This window comes from Trachemys scripta, chromosome 3, assembly GCF_013100865.1.
Source record: "Trachemys scripta elegans isolate TJP31775 chromosome 3, CAS_Tse_1.0, whole genome shotgun sequence".
NCBI classification, from domain to species: Eukaryota; Metazoa; Chordata; order Testudines; family Emydidae; genus Trachemys; species Trachemys scripta.
This window is the reverse complement of record NC_048300.1, coordinates 83,273,590-83,289,929: the sequence shown is the minus strand read 5'-3', so window position 1 is coordinate 83,289,929 and position 16,340 is coordinate 83,273,590. Positions and strand designations below refer to the sequence as shown.

Sequence of the window (16,340 nt, the reverse complement as noted above, 5' to 3'; positions counted from 1 at the left end):
ACTCACATGCTTTCTTCTATGAATCCCGTTCTTGGGCACCGACTCTCCCCATGTATTGTGGAGTCTGAGAGCCTAAATCAGGTTTGTTAATTCCATTGGGCAACAACTAATTCCCTTTGTGAATTTAGGCCTTTGTAACTGTTTATAGCCTTTTGATCTGTTAGTTCCCAACTCTGGCAAAGCAGCCTTGCAACTTTAGGCTGGAAAGTAGGTCATTGTCTGAGGTAATTATTTGTTGGGAGATTGCTTATCTAAATCCATCGTGTTGCTTTCCTGCCTGTTTTTCCAACAGTCTCCTATCAAGCTAGTTTAATACATTCATACAGGAAAGTCTAATAACCCAAAATACAGCAACTTCACTTTACTGACCTGGTCACATAAGTATTCATAGCATTACTACAGATCAGTATTCTTAGATAATTACATAGCAGCTCTGTGTCTCCCCTATGAATTGTGTGCCATTTTGCAATATGGTCCTCCAAAAAAAAACACACTGTGATCCCAGGTGCTGACAATCCACAACTGAGTAAAAGAGCATGAAGCAGATTCTGATATCTTTTCTTAAATTTAACTTTTTACATGCCAAGATTTGAGATCGCAGTTCTCTGTTTGCAACAAGACTTCATTAAAATACCTAAAAGAATGATGTGATTTTCTACATTCCAATTGTTGATTTAAAAGTTAGTGATTATGTCAATGGCAGCAAATAAAACACAGACCCCCTTTAAATGCAGGACTTGGCAGGTGAGAAGAGAAGAAAACAGTGTTCCACTAATCTGTATTAATATGCCGTTTTAATTCGACGCTACACTTCTAGATTCAGATGTGCACCATTAGTCACATAACTGCATGTGTGCATTTGGGAATGTTGCAGACCATGACCCTGTATCTACAGACACCATTGTTGTCTGCAGGGATTGAATGTGGGACTTTCACCACCAAAAGCGTACATACCTCCCATCTGAGCTCAGGGAATGATGTCTGTAGCTATGGTTATATAGCATAGTGTTAAAATACTATGGGGACAGATACTATAAGGAGACAGGCACTTAATGTCTCAGATCATTAAGTCAATGAGAGGCTTTTCTTTCAGTGTGCACTAGATCAGACCCTATATCAGTATATGATGTGTGTCTAACTGGTATGTGAAAAAAAATCTGGCCCAAATATTATCACTGAAATGTACTCTTAAAACTTTTTATGTATCTTTCAGTCTACTGTTAACCTCTTTCTGCTACAGAAGTTTGCAAGTTAGGTTTTCATAAAACTATATTGCAGACCTATAATACATACCCAAATCTGATGTTACGCTACACTAATTTGAATACAGACAATTAAGAGAGAGAGAGCAGTACGCGGTTAGCTGAAAACATTGTCTGTGGACATAATAAACGAAGGGCTAAATCTTTGCACATAACTGAAACCAAAACAATAAATACATTCCTTACTTACCTCTGAAATAAGCATAGATGTCAAAAGAGTAGTCTTTATGATGCAGACTTAGCTGCATGCTGTCTCTTTTGTCTTTCATTCCATCTTGATACTAATAAGATGTACTGGAGGAAGGTGAGGAGGATGCCCGAGGGGAGTGGTAATAGAGTGTACAGTCTTCTGCCCCTGGCAACCAATTCAGATCCAGCCCAGCTCAGTAGTGACTAAAACTTTCTAACTCATTACTTTACAAAGCACCCTGAAATACCTTGAATGCAAACAGCACTACTTAAACCCGGAGTGCCACTGAAAATAAATAAGCTCCGTGTGTGAAATAAGGTCTCAATTCAGTTCCTATGGACACGAGCCCACATAATAAAAACCACTGCCACACCTGGCACTGGACTGCAGCCTCAGAACAGAGACCAGGGACTGGATGGGCAGAGAGACTGTGCTACCATCTCATGCCTAGAGGTCACCTCTCTGGGGCAAGTCTGAAGCATATCAACAGGGCCGTGGGCGGAAGCTTAAAACAGCTTCTGCAAAATATCTGCTCTGTAGCTGAATAGACAAGTGCAGGTGTCAATCAAACACTGTGCATAAGCACTCAGATTCACATTGTTTTTTCTTAGTTTATTCTAGACTACAGGGCCTTATTTGAATTGAGTCCTTACCTTAATCCCTAAAGTGCTACTGTGTATGTTGTACTAAGTCATACTTAAACCTAGCAGCTATAACTAACTGATCTTTCTTACTCAGCTCTGGGAAGTTTTTATAATAGGGGTTTCAATCATCATTCTGTAACATGTAACATTTATAATATAGACCTAAAACAATATAGTAAATCCAAAATACGTACTAACTCACCGCTGATTTTCCTGGGTGACCTTCTGTCTATTTAAAATGTCTGTGATGTTGTCTTGAACTTCCTAAAAAAACACCAAAACCAAAAAACTCATCTATGTATAAATGCAGAGAAATATTGGTCAGTGGTTAAGAAAAAAATTGTTTGTGATATTAATTGGCAGTATCTGTGATAAGTAATTGGTGGTGCTGAAGTCTTTTTTAACTTCATAACCTTAATTTATGGGAAAGGGATGCTGTGGTTCCTGTGCTATAAAAGGTTAAACTTCAGCAGGAAGTTTAAAGTTTCCAAGCATCTTTTATGTAGTGCTACACTTCCTGTTGATTCTCACAGGCTCTCACAAAGACTGACTAGAATCAATTGCAGAGATTGACAGAGAATACAGCTAGGCTAGATTACAGCATTGTTGACTGGGCCGTTAAAAGTCTGGTCAGCCACGCTGCAGGACTAAGGCAGGCTAGTCCCTACTGTCCTGGCACCGCACTGTGCCCCAGAAGCAGCCAGCAGGTCCAGCTCCTAGGCGGGAGGGCCCCGGGGCTCTACGCACTGCCCCAGCCCTGAGCACCAGCTCCGCACTCCCATTGGCTGGGAACCGGGGCCAATGGGAGCTGGGGCGGCGGTGCTTGTGGGCAACAGCAGCACGTGGAGACTTCTGGCCCCCCAGCCCAGGAACCGGATCTGCTGGCCATTTCCATGGCACAGTGCGGAGCCAGGAAAGGCAGGGAGCCTGCCTTAAACCCGCTGCGCCACAGACTGGGAGCCGCCCAAGGTAAGCCTGTGCCCCAACCCCTCACCCCAACCCCCTGCCCCAGCCCAGAGCTCCCTCCTGCACCCCAAAGCCCTCATTCCCAACCCCACCCTAGAGCCCGCATCCCCAACCCAGAGCCCGTACTCCCTCCTGCACCCCAACCCCCTGCCTTAACCCGCAGCTCCCTCCCACATTCCAAATCCCTTACCCCACCAAACCCAGAGCTCCCTCCTGCACCCCCAACCCCCCCCCGCTCGCCCCACCCCAGAGCCTGCCCCCCCATCCAGAGTCCGCACCCCCTCCCGCACCCCAACTCCCTGCCCCAGCCCAGAGCCTCCTCCCGCACCTTGAACCCCAATTTCTGGCCCCAGCCCCCAGCCCACACCCCCAGTTAAGAGCCCTCACCCCCTCCCACACACCAACCCCCTGCCTAAGCCCAATGTAAGTGAATAATATGTAAAAAATAATTCAAATGGTGATCAGGAGAAATTTGCTTCTCATCAAAGTACCATAATAGCTCTCCTAAACAGTGAAAAATAGAGTAAAGGGACAACCAACACCTTTCTACTCTCTCGCTAGCAGGTGGTTCACCTTGGGCTCATGCAGAGCCCACAGTAGTCAATGGGAGTCTTTCCAATGACTTCAATAGGCTGTGGATCAGACCTAGTGAAGGCAACTGGAGCAAACAGGTTTCCAATGGGGCTTTGGACCATATCACAGTTCTAAAGAAGGAACTTACTTTGATTTGGTGTTGAAGGAAGCTGTTGGCTGAGTTGAGTTTGAGAGCCTCAGCCTGTAAGAGCAATAACACAGCTTTGTTAAACTGTAGCGCAACATTTCCAAAAAAGCAAATAATTGAACTGCCCTATTTTTAAAATTCCATATATGTGCACAGTACATGTTCCTGCCATCTTAGCATTATGAAATCACAGTGTTAGGAGAAATACGAAGATGGGCTAGTTCAATTAGCTTGCTCTTCTTAAATGATAGCATACTTGCCCTTTGTCTAAATATCCAGTGGGTGCAAGGTTTAGATTATAGCTTTATTATTATAAATAATAGTTTGAAATCATATACACCTTACACATTCAGACCCAGATTAACTAACCAACCATTTGCTGGGGGAGCTAATGTCTCAGACTGTGTAGAGCAGTGGTTCTCAACCAGAGGTACACGTACTCCTGGGAATATGCAGAGGTCTTCCAGGGAGTACATCAATTCATCTAGACATTTGCCTAGCTTTACAACAGGCTACATAAAAAGCACTAACAAAGTCAGTACAAACTAAAATAGGGTAAAGACAATGACTTGTTTATACTGCTCTACATACTGCACACTGAAATGCAAGTACAATATTTATATTCCAAAGGATTTATTTTATAATTATATGGTAAAAATGAGAAAGTCAGCAATTTTTCAGTCATACTGTGCTGTGACACTTTTGTATTTTCATGTCTGATTTTGTAAGCAAATCATTTTTAAGTCAGGGTACGCAACTTGGGGGTATGCCAGACAGATCAGACTCCTGAAAGAGGTCCAGTAGTCTGGAAAGGTTGAAAGCCACTGGTATAGAGGGTCCATTCACTCCCAGAGTTCATATACTTGCTGAGAATGCCTGGAGTGGCTGCACATGAAGCAGTCAGCTGGTTCGCCTCAGACAGCTGCTGCGTCTCTCAGGCTGAGAGCGCTGTGCAACATTGCCCTCTGCTGGCTGCTCTTCCTTATTTCAGCTCAGGTAAAGTTGGTCAAAAAATAAAACAAATAAAAATGACATGAACTAAGTTAAAACCACATAAGGAACTTCTGGATACTCATATCCCTTTTAATAGGTATCTCTGGAGCAGAGAAAATAATTTATTCTCTTAAGGTGCTTCACATTTTGTCCAGAAATTAATTGTTTATTTAACTGTGAGGGGCATAACTCATTCATTGTTGATTAGTTTGCAAAAGAAATTTTTCAGAAAACATCTTGGGCTTATACCTTTTCTTTGCCAGTACAAATAAGGAAGACTGTGGTGGCTTATAGCTGTTATTCTCTGATCTAATATATTAACACTATATACATTCATCTGAGACAAGACTTTCTCTCCAAACGAGTGTTTGTCATTTGTGGGTAGCAGGTATTTTTTAAAGTGAACTACAGTTTTCTGTCTTGTACACTTCGATAAGAAGACAAGATTGAAAAAACTGGCAGGTAAGACAGAATTGGAATGTAGCCAGTCAGTTTAAAGACACCCAAGGGAAACCCAGCAAACACAATGATGGTTTGTGCCCTTGAGCTGGAAAAGACAAGAGGTGTGGCGTGTACATGATTTTTGGTCTGTGTGTTTGTTTTCCTATTTTTTCCTGGATGCTACACAATCACATGGCTGCTCTGTTTTACTACCAGTACAACTAACTGAATGGATCTGATGTCCTGAAGGAAGGCTAAATTCAGCCTCAGAGGATAAAACGTTTGGAGAAACATTTGAATGTTAGATGTGTATTTCAATCATGTCTATCCATCATTAACTGTGCCACATTTCACTTTCTGCATGGTCAGGGAATATTCAGTTTTTATTTGATTTCAGGAAATTACTTCACTTAAGACACCTGGGATTCCTAGTCACCTGATCAGGGACAGGGACAGGGACAGGGAAAGCACGGCTCTATTGAGAGCTGTGGTATTGCTAGCGGCACAATTTCCAAAGGAAAGAAAATGCTGTTTTTAAATGTGTTAGGTGCCAGTCCTGCAGACACTTACACACATTGGACTTCTCATACTGTCAATGGTACCAAGACTTCAATGGGACCACTCACAGAGCTAAAGGCAGGCCCTTAAGTCTCTGCGAGATCAGAGCCTTAGATTGTACACTCTGGAGCAGGGGCTGTCTCTGATGCCAGGCACAGTGAGGCACCAATCCTGACTGGGACCTCTGAATGCTACTGGAATACAAACAAATAGATGATCATTTTTGTAACAAATACTATTAACATATATTTGTAGTTTTATTCCTCTGTTTGGCTTCATTCAATCATTAATTTATTAGATATTGACAGTATATTATAGGCCTTATATTTTCAGTCTGGAATTGTCCAGGCCTTCCTTTCTGTGCCTGAAATGTGGTGCTCACAGGTAAGTTCATTTAGACATCCAAGAAATTGATTTGCAGGCACATTCATATATTTACATGTCTACCGGTAGGATTTTTAAAAAGTGCTCAGTGCTGGCCCAACCATGCTCCCTTTAAAGCCAATGGGAGTTTTACCATTGTCTTCAAGAGGAGAAGACTTAGGCCAACAGAGTGCTTTTGAAAATCCCACCTGTTATGACCTTACCGGTGCACACAGTTACTGCCACCCGCCAAGTGCAGGAGCAAAAGGAGAGAACATCAATTAAAAAAAACAAACAAAAAAAATCAGACCCTGCACCTGAATCACTTATATATTTTAACATACACCTCTACCCCGATATAACGCGACCCGATATAACACGAATTCGGATATAACACGGTAAAGCAGTGATCTGGGATGTGGGGCTGCGCACTCCAGCAGATCAAACCAAGTTCAATATAACGCGGTTTTATCTATAACACGGTAAGATTTTTTTGGCTCCTAAGGACAGCGCTATATCGGGGTAGAGGTGTATGTACTTTAAAAAACATATGGCTCTAAAGCCTCAATCCTGCAATGTGGTGCATGCAGACAGACCCCTGTGTCTGCAGAGCCCCATTTACTTTAATGTGGGGGTCCACCCATATGCATCACATTGCAGGATCAGAGCCTAAACACCATGGTGTTTGGGGCCATATAAGTACACAGAGTTGAGATGTATATATTCTCAGAGGAGAATACAGGCAACTGAGTCACTATCTGTCTCTTTCTAAAGAGCCCATCACCAAAGTAGCTAGGCACCAATAAACTTGATAGGAACTGTTTAGAAATAATTATGTCATGCCTCTATGTCTTTAACCGTCTTCTCTATAGTATTTGCCATCCCAGCATGAGTCATAGTTTCTCGAATCTCTTTCTCTATCGCTTGCATTTCCTCCCACTTAGCGAGAACTTGGCACCGCATAGATTCAATCTGTTCAGCAAGGGAGAGATGTTTCTTTTCAGGCAGTTTCATAGCATGGTCACCGGAGGTCTCTGGAACTATAAAAAGGCAGGCATGGTTAATAGCACAGTGTTGCCAGAGAGTTATTTGGCTATTTTGTGCTAAACTGTTGCAATCTCAGTTTGAGGACCCAGTGAAAATGGCAAAGAAAAGTGAAATACAGAGAGGCCAATGAGAAATTAGATCACATGCTCTTTTCTCAGAAATTGCCAGATGACAAATCAGCTTGCAGGCATGTATGGTACCTAGGAATTACATCTTGTCTGGCAGCGCAATGAGTATGATAGTGTCTGGTTCATTCCTAGTAGATAAGAACGTTGATTGGGTGTTTTAAAAAAAGAACTAAAAATCTCCCCAGTTAGTGAGTGAAGTATCACTGCTAAGTATTTGCTAAAATATTTAGAAATAACCCTTCATAAATTATACACTGGTTTTGTTATGGTGATGCTCTAATGTTCTTTTCAAACCAAGGATCCTTCTCTATCCAGATGATCCTCCCCAACTGCACATGTACTTGCCATCCCCTGCAGCTACCTACATTTCTAACTTAGGCTACGTCTACACCGGGAACCTTTTAGTGACACAGCTGTGCCACTAGAGCCAGGCCGCTAAAAGGTGCACAGTGTAGCCGCTCTTTGTCGCAGGACAGCTCGACAAAGCACTGTTCACACTGGCGCTTTTCGTCAGTAACACTTTAGTCGTTCTGGGGGGGGGTGGGGGGGATTTTTTCACACTCCTCCCTGAATGACAAAAGTTTTGTGTACACAAAGCCTTCATTTCCTGTTCCAAGCAGTGAGCATCATCTTCTTCCACTCAGCCCCAGCCAGGAAATAGGCGGCATCACATTTCTGCCTTTGGTTTCAATAGTCCTGCCAGTGATCATACTTGGTATAATAAACAGCAGTCACAGCATACCGCCTGTCCATTGTAGGTAGGCCTCACAGCAGAGGTGAGTTTTAAGGAGGGGTTTGCTAAAAACTATGCAGTAATTTGTAATGTTTGTAAAGGATTTGAAGGCACAAACTGCTAAAGATTATCATTGTGGTTAAGGTTCTACACTTAGGAGACCTGAATGCCATTCTTGCCTATGCCACAGACTTCCTGTGTGACCTTTGTCAAATATCTTAATCTCTCTGTGCTTCAGTTCTCCATCTATAAAATGAGAATAATAGTAGTATTTCCTTTTCTGTCTTGTCTATTTAGACTATAAGCATACAGAAGAAGGACTGTCTCTTACTATGTGTTTGTATAGTGACTAGCACATTTGGGCCTCAATCTCATATTGGGTTTTTAAGCATAGTATTCAGCCCCTTCTGATTTTGTTCTTTGCAATTCCTTTTCATCTGAAGCTTTCCACATACAGTTGTCTAATACCTGGAAAATGTTGGGGAGGGGAGCTTGGGATTAATTGGACCAGTATTTCTGAGATGCGAGACTTTGAAAAAGGAAGCGTTTTCACATAGTTCATAAGTCTTTTAACTCGTTTCATGCACAGCCATCTCTGAGAAATGTCTTGGTCTAGAAACTTCAAATTCCTTAGTTCTGTTGGAGATCTAGAGCCAATGATCATTTCTGAGAGGGACAGTTGTAAAGCTTTGGAATTCAAAGCCTGTGCCAAGCTGTAGCATCAAACATAGCAAGGCAAATGCAGTCCTGGCTAAGTCCACTGAAATGCATGGAGTTACATCAGGGAGGAATTTGGGCCAGCGCATTTCCCAAGTGATGAAAGAGCAGAAGTTGGTTTGATTATATGGCACTTTTCATATGCAACGTGCATTCATAATAATGAGTAAGATACTGATAGTAGCACCTAAAATACGGCATTGATAACAGATCACATGCAGCCTTGGGTATGATGTTGTATTTAATTGAGAGGGAGAGTATGGGCCAAAACAGAGTTATATCTTCCCTTTCAGAAGCTGCCATGTAGTATTTAGCATATGTGTGGAGCAACTATCAGAGACAGATAGAAAGCATCTCACCTTAACAACTCATGTGGCTATTTATTCTCTCTATTTACAGTGTAGAAGCTTACCATTTTATATGGTCACATGCTATATGAAGAAGCCATGTTTTGCATTTGCCATAAATACAGAAGTTTAACAAATGCATGAAATATAGATGCACTATGCAGTCAGTCATGGCATACTGTATTCTACCCTGATGACATTTTACCGAACTTCAGAAATGGCCTAGTTCATCAGAAAATAGTCTCCTTTCTTTTTGCCCTTTCATGAGCTTCCAGATTTACATACTTTTTTTTTATTGAATCAGCTGAAAACCCTGATCCAATGCTCATTGAAGGCAAATTCAAAACTGATCAAAGGAGATAATTATTCATGCAGCACAGAATTAGACTGTGGAACTCATTGCCATAGAATGTTGTTGAACCTGAGAATTTAGCAAGTGTCAAAGAGGGATCAAACATTCATATAAATAACAAGATTGTCCAGAGTTATAATAGCTGATGCTTATAAGAGTTTATGAAAGGACCACGAAAGCTCATGCTGCACAACTTAACCTGCCCTCTGACTATTAGAGATCAGGACAAGACCTTCATGGAGTGTCAGATTATCTCACATCTGAGACATCTCCTGCTGGCTATAACATACTTAACTAGATGGACCACACGTTTTATCTGGTGTGGCACATGCCCTGTGTTCTTTAATAAATGCAAATTCTCCTGTTGATTTCAATGGGTTTTAGATCAGGCCCAGAATGAAAGGCAAGAAAAATGTTATGTCGCCTTATCCCACAAGATGCTCAGCACCACTGAGAGAGAGATTTCTTTGATTTTCATTATAAGCTGTTTAGTTGTAGTGTGTTTAGTACCCTGATTCCCAATATGTGTGTGTTGGGGTGTGTGTGTGTTTGTTTCTTGCAAGACACCCCTTCTGTAAATCCACACTGTCTTGTTACTTACCAGTTTTACTCTCAGGAGACTGGCTCACCCACAACTGAATTTCTAATTCATTTCTGAGTCTAGAGTGGAACAAGAGAGAACACTGTGTTAATGTGATCACAGCTACGTTTTGAGTATCACTCTGCGGATTAGACATGAGCCAAGGCAATTCAGGTAATCCTGCAGCTCTTATGCATGTGAGGATTCCCACTGACATTCATAGGCCAAATTCTGAGTTCAGGTATACTTGTATAAATGCAGAGTAATGGTAAATTCAGTGAAGTGACTGGAGTTACTCTGGATTTGAGTGCTATAAATCAAAGAAGAATTTGGGTCCATGATTCCTGCTCTGAGAAATTTGCAGACTCGAGGCATCCTCACACTGAGCCCTTGTTTCATGAAGGAAGTAGCATTAAAATGGCAACAGAGAGAAAACAGCTTGTTTGCTAAATGGAACTACTGAAACTACTACACATTATTTAAACATGTGGTAGGATACACACATAGCCCAGAAACACATGTGGAGTGCTGTCCATGTAATCCATTGCAGACCCATGTGATGATCAGCTGATCACGTACTTGGCCCTCTCACCTGCTCTTTGCTGATTAATCCATCTCCCCTGGACTTGTTTTAAAATTGCAAGCAGCTTCAAACAAATGCCATTTTAAAAAGATATCAACCAAGAAACATTTCCTTCTTCTCCCCCTCCTCCACCAACAATTACACGAGTCCAAGCAAAATTCAGATCTACACCAGTAACACCTTTGGTCTACTTAAAAATGTTACAGCTTTAAATTCAGATTACTAGTGGCAGAAAAGAAGATACTATTGGGACAGGGAAATCCTCAGTTTCTCTTGTAACACAGACTCTCTTCTAGTCCTGGAAAGTTTTTTGATAATGGACTTTAACCCCTAACATTTTCACAAATTTGAAGAGCTATTTTAGGTCATATTTGGAGGTTTGTATTATTCCCTCTGAGCCCAACACACTTGGATTCATGAGAACTAAGGCAGCTGGGTTTGCTACTGGAAGAATACAAAAAATAGTAAAAATAACATTTTTCTTAAAATCTAAACATTTGTGAGATATGGTGCATATACAGAATGCATGAAGTTGTGAGATGTTATAAAGGTTTTACAACACACTCCAAACACAACACACAAAACCATTCTCTGAAGTGTCCCTAGCCATTGTTTGCCAGAAGCTGGGAATGGGTGACAGGGGATGGATCAGTTGATGATTACATGTTCTGTTCATTCCCTCTGGGGCAACTGGCACTGGCCACTGTCGGAAGACAGGATGCTGGGCTAGACGGACCATTGGTCTGAACTGGTATGACCGTTCTTATGAGTCATCCCAAACTCATATCAATAAAACCCTTCTCCCATACCACTCTGTCACACAATCTGTCCCTGTACACACCTACACACATGTATAATTGTTTGGCCATTGTTAATTAGCTACTTGTTTTTGCTGCAGTTTCCTTTGGTGTAAACAAGGCTCTGTCACACCTCAATATCTTAATAATCATAGAATCATACAAAATAAGTTTGGAAAGCACATTGTTAATGCTGTTACGTACACAATTTTGATCAAATAAAAATAACTACAAAACAAAATAAACAGACCTATTCGGTCATCTAATCTAGGTAGCTCATGCAAATGAGAATAAGGAAAAAAGATGAAAGGGTGCAAAAGTCAATGAGGTTAGATTGTGACTCGCTAGTCCTTGACTTTGATGGAAGGGGTGTTGGAGGCAGGAGCATGTGATTGAATGAGTGTACATGTAATAACATTGTAAGAGTGTATTTTGAAACAAAAAATGGTTTGTCTCCAATTCATAGGAATGGGTCACCAGCAAGATTTCAACAGTCCAGTATGGACTCAACAACTTGAGCTAGGAATAACTCCATTTATTTTGCAGTAGTAACAGACTCTCATCCTCTATGAGTACTAGGCACTAGAGTGGGATAACACATTTGGTTTGCATGTCCCTTACACTTACGGCACTTACTCTTCATTTCTCTCCAAGGCACTTTTGGCTTTTTTCACAAGGGTCTGTACTTCTTGCCTGGTCTCTTCTATTTCTTGCGCCTTCACAGGTCTTTTCCCCATACCTTTCACCTGAGCCATCAGTGTCTATGAGATTAAATAAACAGGAGTGAAGTATAAGGACATGCACGTTTATAACGGACATACGGAAGAAACATGCAAGAACTTGTACAATTTTTCTTCACTGAATATGCAGGACCTAGCACTTTTTTTTTTTTTAGGTGAAAAATCAATTCTGAGGGAAGCTTCTGAACGAGGATTAGTGCTAATGCTAACACTTCCACTGATAAACCAGAAAAACTACCATATGTTTTACAACCATCTCTGTAAATAGACAATTCATTCTAATTCCACAGAGATTTTGGAAAGGTGGAGTAAAGATACCAACAGAAAGAGGACTGACAATGCTGTGTCTCCCCCAGCCTATTATCTCTCCATTCCTACCCATCTGAAGGCTTTGCTGCTTGTGGGATACACAGTAGAGAGGCAACGAAAGGGATTAATGGGCTAGTTGTGCTAAAGAAAGCACACTTCCACTGCTGTTGGCTGTGCCAGGTTCATCATTGCCTTCCTCCGTGATTTCAACAGATCATCATAGTAACACAGCAGCACCAGGGCCCCAGCACAGAGTGCCATTAAGGAAGGGAGGTGGTACCTAGGGTGAAATCCTCCCCCATTGAAGCAAATGGTAAACTCCCATAGGATTTAATTCCCACAGGATTTTCACCTTGAGCCTATAACAAAAGCCTGTACTTGTGGTTGGCAGGAGACCGTTGACCTAAATGATTACTTTTATATTTCACAGTAAAAGCAAAATGAAAGTATAAAATGTCACACAGTATCCTTGTGTTACAAGCTTCATGACAGCAATATATAACACAGCAGAAAACACTGTCAATCAGAGAGAATAAAACAATTGCCAGAGAGAATAAGGTGTGTCACCACAGCGACTGGGAGCGTGCTTCCCAGTGCAGGTTGACGAATGTGCCCGAGCTCTCCTTGAGCAAGAGTGTTTAAAATAGCAGTGTGGCCACCACAGCATGCGTGGCGGTTCGGGCTAGCCCCCGAGAACAAACGTGCCAGATTACCTGACTCCCTGGGTCTGTAGTCACACAACTATTTTTAGTGGGCTAGCTCAAGTGGAGCTAGTATGCATCTGTCTACCCACTCTGGGAAGCATGTTCCCAGCTACTATGGATCCATACCCTTAAAGAGCCAGTTTCTGCTATCTGATTCAAAGCTACCCAGTCCCTGGCCCAAAAGACTACATGCTGGTGGAGAATCAGTTGAATCATGGCACTCCCCATCCCTGTCCTGCCTGCACTGCACCCCAGAACACTGCTGACATGTCTTTTTCTTCCCTTTATGCTAAGGAGAAGGAAGGGGAGGGGGGCAGACAGCTGATGTAGAAGGCGCAGAGAGCTAACTTTACCAGTTTCATTCCCGTGGTGAGTTCCCCTGCACAGGAAGAATTCTCCTCCTGCTTTAAGCGAACAATACACCACAAAATTGCCTTAGATGGGAGTTTCTGGCTTGAAATGTTTACACAGCTCTGTGTAATTTTCAGTACAAATACCAAAGTTTAAATTCAGATTTTGTGCTCCCCACAAAACCACTGTGCAGAACATTTCTCAGAGGCACCCTCCCCACTCTCTTAGCTTTAAACATCTGGCTGGGTGAACATATTTTTATGTAACGTGTCTACACATAGCTGGACATTGCAGTTTGGCACTTATTCAGAATGCATTCTGTTCCATTTGTGTGGGCGGTATTTTATGACGCAGATATAAGTCCACTAGGAATTGGAGTGAAACCGCTAGCTCGCTCGACAGAGACCAACAAAACAGATGTCAGTGGTAGTGACTAAAAGTCACTATCATTCTGTGCTTGCTTCAACCAGTGACTTAGAGATAAATAACACTGAATTTAAATTACAAATCCCCGAGCCATTCAGTCTACTCAAATTCCTCCTTCGGACCACAGAAGAAAATGGAACATATCTTAATACAGAATGAACAGTGTGCAGATGCAGTATTCATCAATGAAGTCAAAGCCCCCAACAATACATATACTGCACAGCCAGAGTTCATGGTTAGGTGAACTGCTTCTACACATTCAATTCATGCTGTTTCTGCCAACCCTGTTTTTATGCCTGAAATCTGCTTCCACCTTAACCTTTTGCTGTTGGTGCTCCTGCAGAAGTCCTCATGAGCAAGGAAATAATGGGCAGACTTTGGATCTTTGTATCAAAGATAAGTGCACCTCACTTTCAGTGGTCCTAAATGTGTCTAAAGCACAGGACAAAATAATCAAGGGCTGTTCAGTTTCATGTAACTTGTGTCTGTGTGCGCTCCTGTGTGCATGTGTCTGTTTGCATGTGTCCGAAGGAAGTTTTAACTTATGCATTTGGCTCCGTCCGCTGTTTTCTAAGCTTTGAATGCAAGTAACGTTGACCTTGTGACCTCATTCTGCGCTGCCAGTGGTAAATGCCTATTACCTTGTATTGTGTTGTAGGCAGAGAATCCAGAAGTATCACCATGTAGAGCTCATATTCATTCTAAACAAACAAAGAGGAACGAGGAACATTACAGAACAATTATCAACTGTGTTCAGAGATTATACAGACAGGATTCACTTCATGTACTGTATGTGCTCTACAAGAACCTTTTCTGATAGGGCTAGGAATGAGTGTGGTCTTGATCTCACTGAAGTCATTTGAAAGAGTTGGATCATGTCATTTGTTAGTAAATATGCCGATTTGTAGTGCATTTTTTCCACCCCCTCGAGCTTCCTTTAATGTAGACTGTCTTTGTTCTCCAATCCTCTTCCAACCTGCCGCTCCTTCTCTTCTCGCTGCCATTCATCCTAGATAGTACTCTATTTCCTACCTTTTGCCATTACCCACTGCCAACTATTGGAAGGCATTGGGGTGTGTTCACTTTCTTAACAAGGGTGAAATATTGCCATTTCTCTCCCTCTCAAATATCAGACAGTATGTCAACCTGGCACTGTCTAATGCCAATGGCATAACTCGACTATGTACAGAACAGAAAGTGTGAAACTCAATTTCGTCACTGAATTTTTAGGTTCTGTTCCATATTAGAGTCACTATCACCAGGGTACAGCTGGAGGGACAAATAGATTTGATGTCCAGAGAATTTTAAATGTTACCTTTCAACATGACGACAGTTCAAAAACAGAGGGGGGATAACAAACACTGACTAATGCAGCTAGATGATAATACAGTAATCATTTTTCATATGTACATCTCTAAGGCCTGGTCTACATTGGAGAGTGGGGGGGAATCGATCAAAGTTACGCAACTTCCGCTACGTGAATAACGTAGCTGAAGTCAACATACTTAGACCTACTCACCACGGTGTTTTCACTGCGGTGAGTTGACCTCTCGTGGCGGTGCAGTACAGGAGTTGACAGGAGAGCGCTTGGGGGTCGATTTAGACTAGATGTGATAAATCGATCCCTGCTGGATTGATCACTGCCCGCCGATCCGGCGGGTAGTGTAGACATACCTTTAGAGCTTTACATGGGAAAGTATTATCATCCCCATTTTACAAAGAGGGAAATTAAGGCACTGAAAGGTTAACCCCGAATGACAAAAGTTTTGCTGACAAAAAGTGCCGGTGTGAACAGCACTTTGTCGGCAGAGCGCTCTCCTGCCAACAAAGCTACTCCTGCTTATTGGGGGTGGAAGTGTTTTGTTGGCAGGAGCGCTCTCTCCTGACGACAAAGAGTGACTACACCGTGCGCCTTTTAGCAGCACAGCTGTAGCTGCACAGACATGTGACTAAAAGGTGCATAGTGTAGACAAAGCCTTAGAAACCGGAGAACAGCAGCCTAAATGAAGCTGAAAGGCAAATATTGAAAATATAAGGAAAGCTACAGTCTGTGGCATTAATAAAGTCACAGTTAAATACCTTGTGAACCTCAGGATTTAGTACCTTTTCATGGCATGTGCTCTATGCCTATTAAGGTTAAAGATTTTGTCAAATTATGTTAAGAGACCTAGTTAATTGCTATAAACCTTCAAGTGTAACCTTTGATTTATGTATTTCCAATTCGCAGTTTAAAAACGAGGAATAAAACCAAACTGAATTTTTTAAGGCTTGAACCTGCAGGGTGGTTCTAGATAATTTAATTTAGTGGAGGACTATGAATGGCACATTAAGTGATAAAATTAAAAACTTTATTTAATATAAAATAGTTAAGAAAACAGGCATTACAAT

The 16,340-nt window shown here is 41.8% G+C and overlaps 1 protein-coding gene across 1 annotated transcript in view; it reads right to left on the bottom strand.

Moving 5' to 3' along the window:
* The window catches only part of C3H6orf118 (chromosome 3 C6orf118 homolog), a 48,765-nt gene that overhangs the window by 14,785 nt on the left and 17,640 nt on the right, over positions 1 to 16,340 (bottom strand). Inside the window, exons 4-9 of the mRNA XM_034766974.1 lie at positions 14,594 to 14,653; positions 12,059 to 12,183; positions 10,064 to 10,122; positions 6,982 to 7,178; positions 3,784 to 3,837; positions 2,299 to 2,360 (exon numbers count right to left, since the gene is read on the bottom strand). Of these exons, the coding sequence (XP_034622865.1) occupies positions 2,299 to 2,360; positions 3,784 to 3,837; positions 6,982 to 7,178; positions 10,064 to 10,122; positions 12,059 to 12,183; positions 14,594 to 14,653 (557 nt within the window). The remainder of the gene's footprint in view (positions 1 to 2,298; positions 2,361 to 3,783; positions 3,838 to 6,981; positions 7,179 to 10,063; positions 10,123 to 12,058; positions 12,184 to 14,593; positions 14,654 to 16,340) is intronic.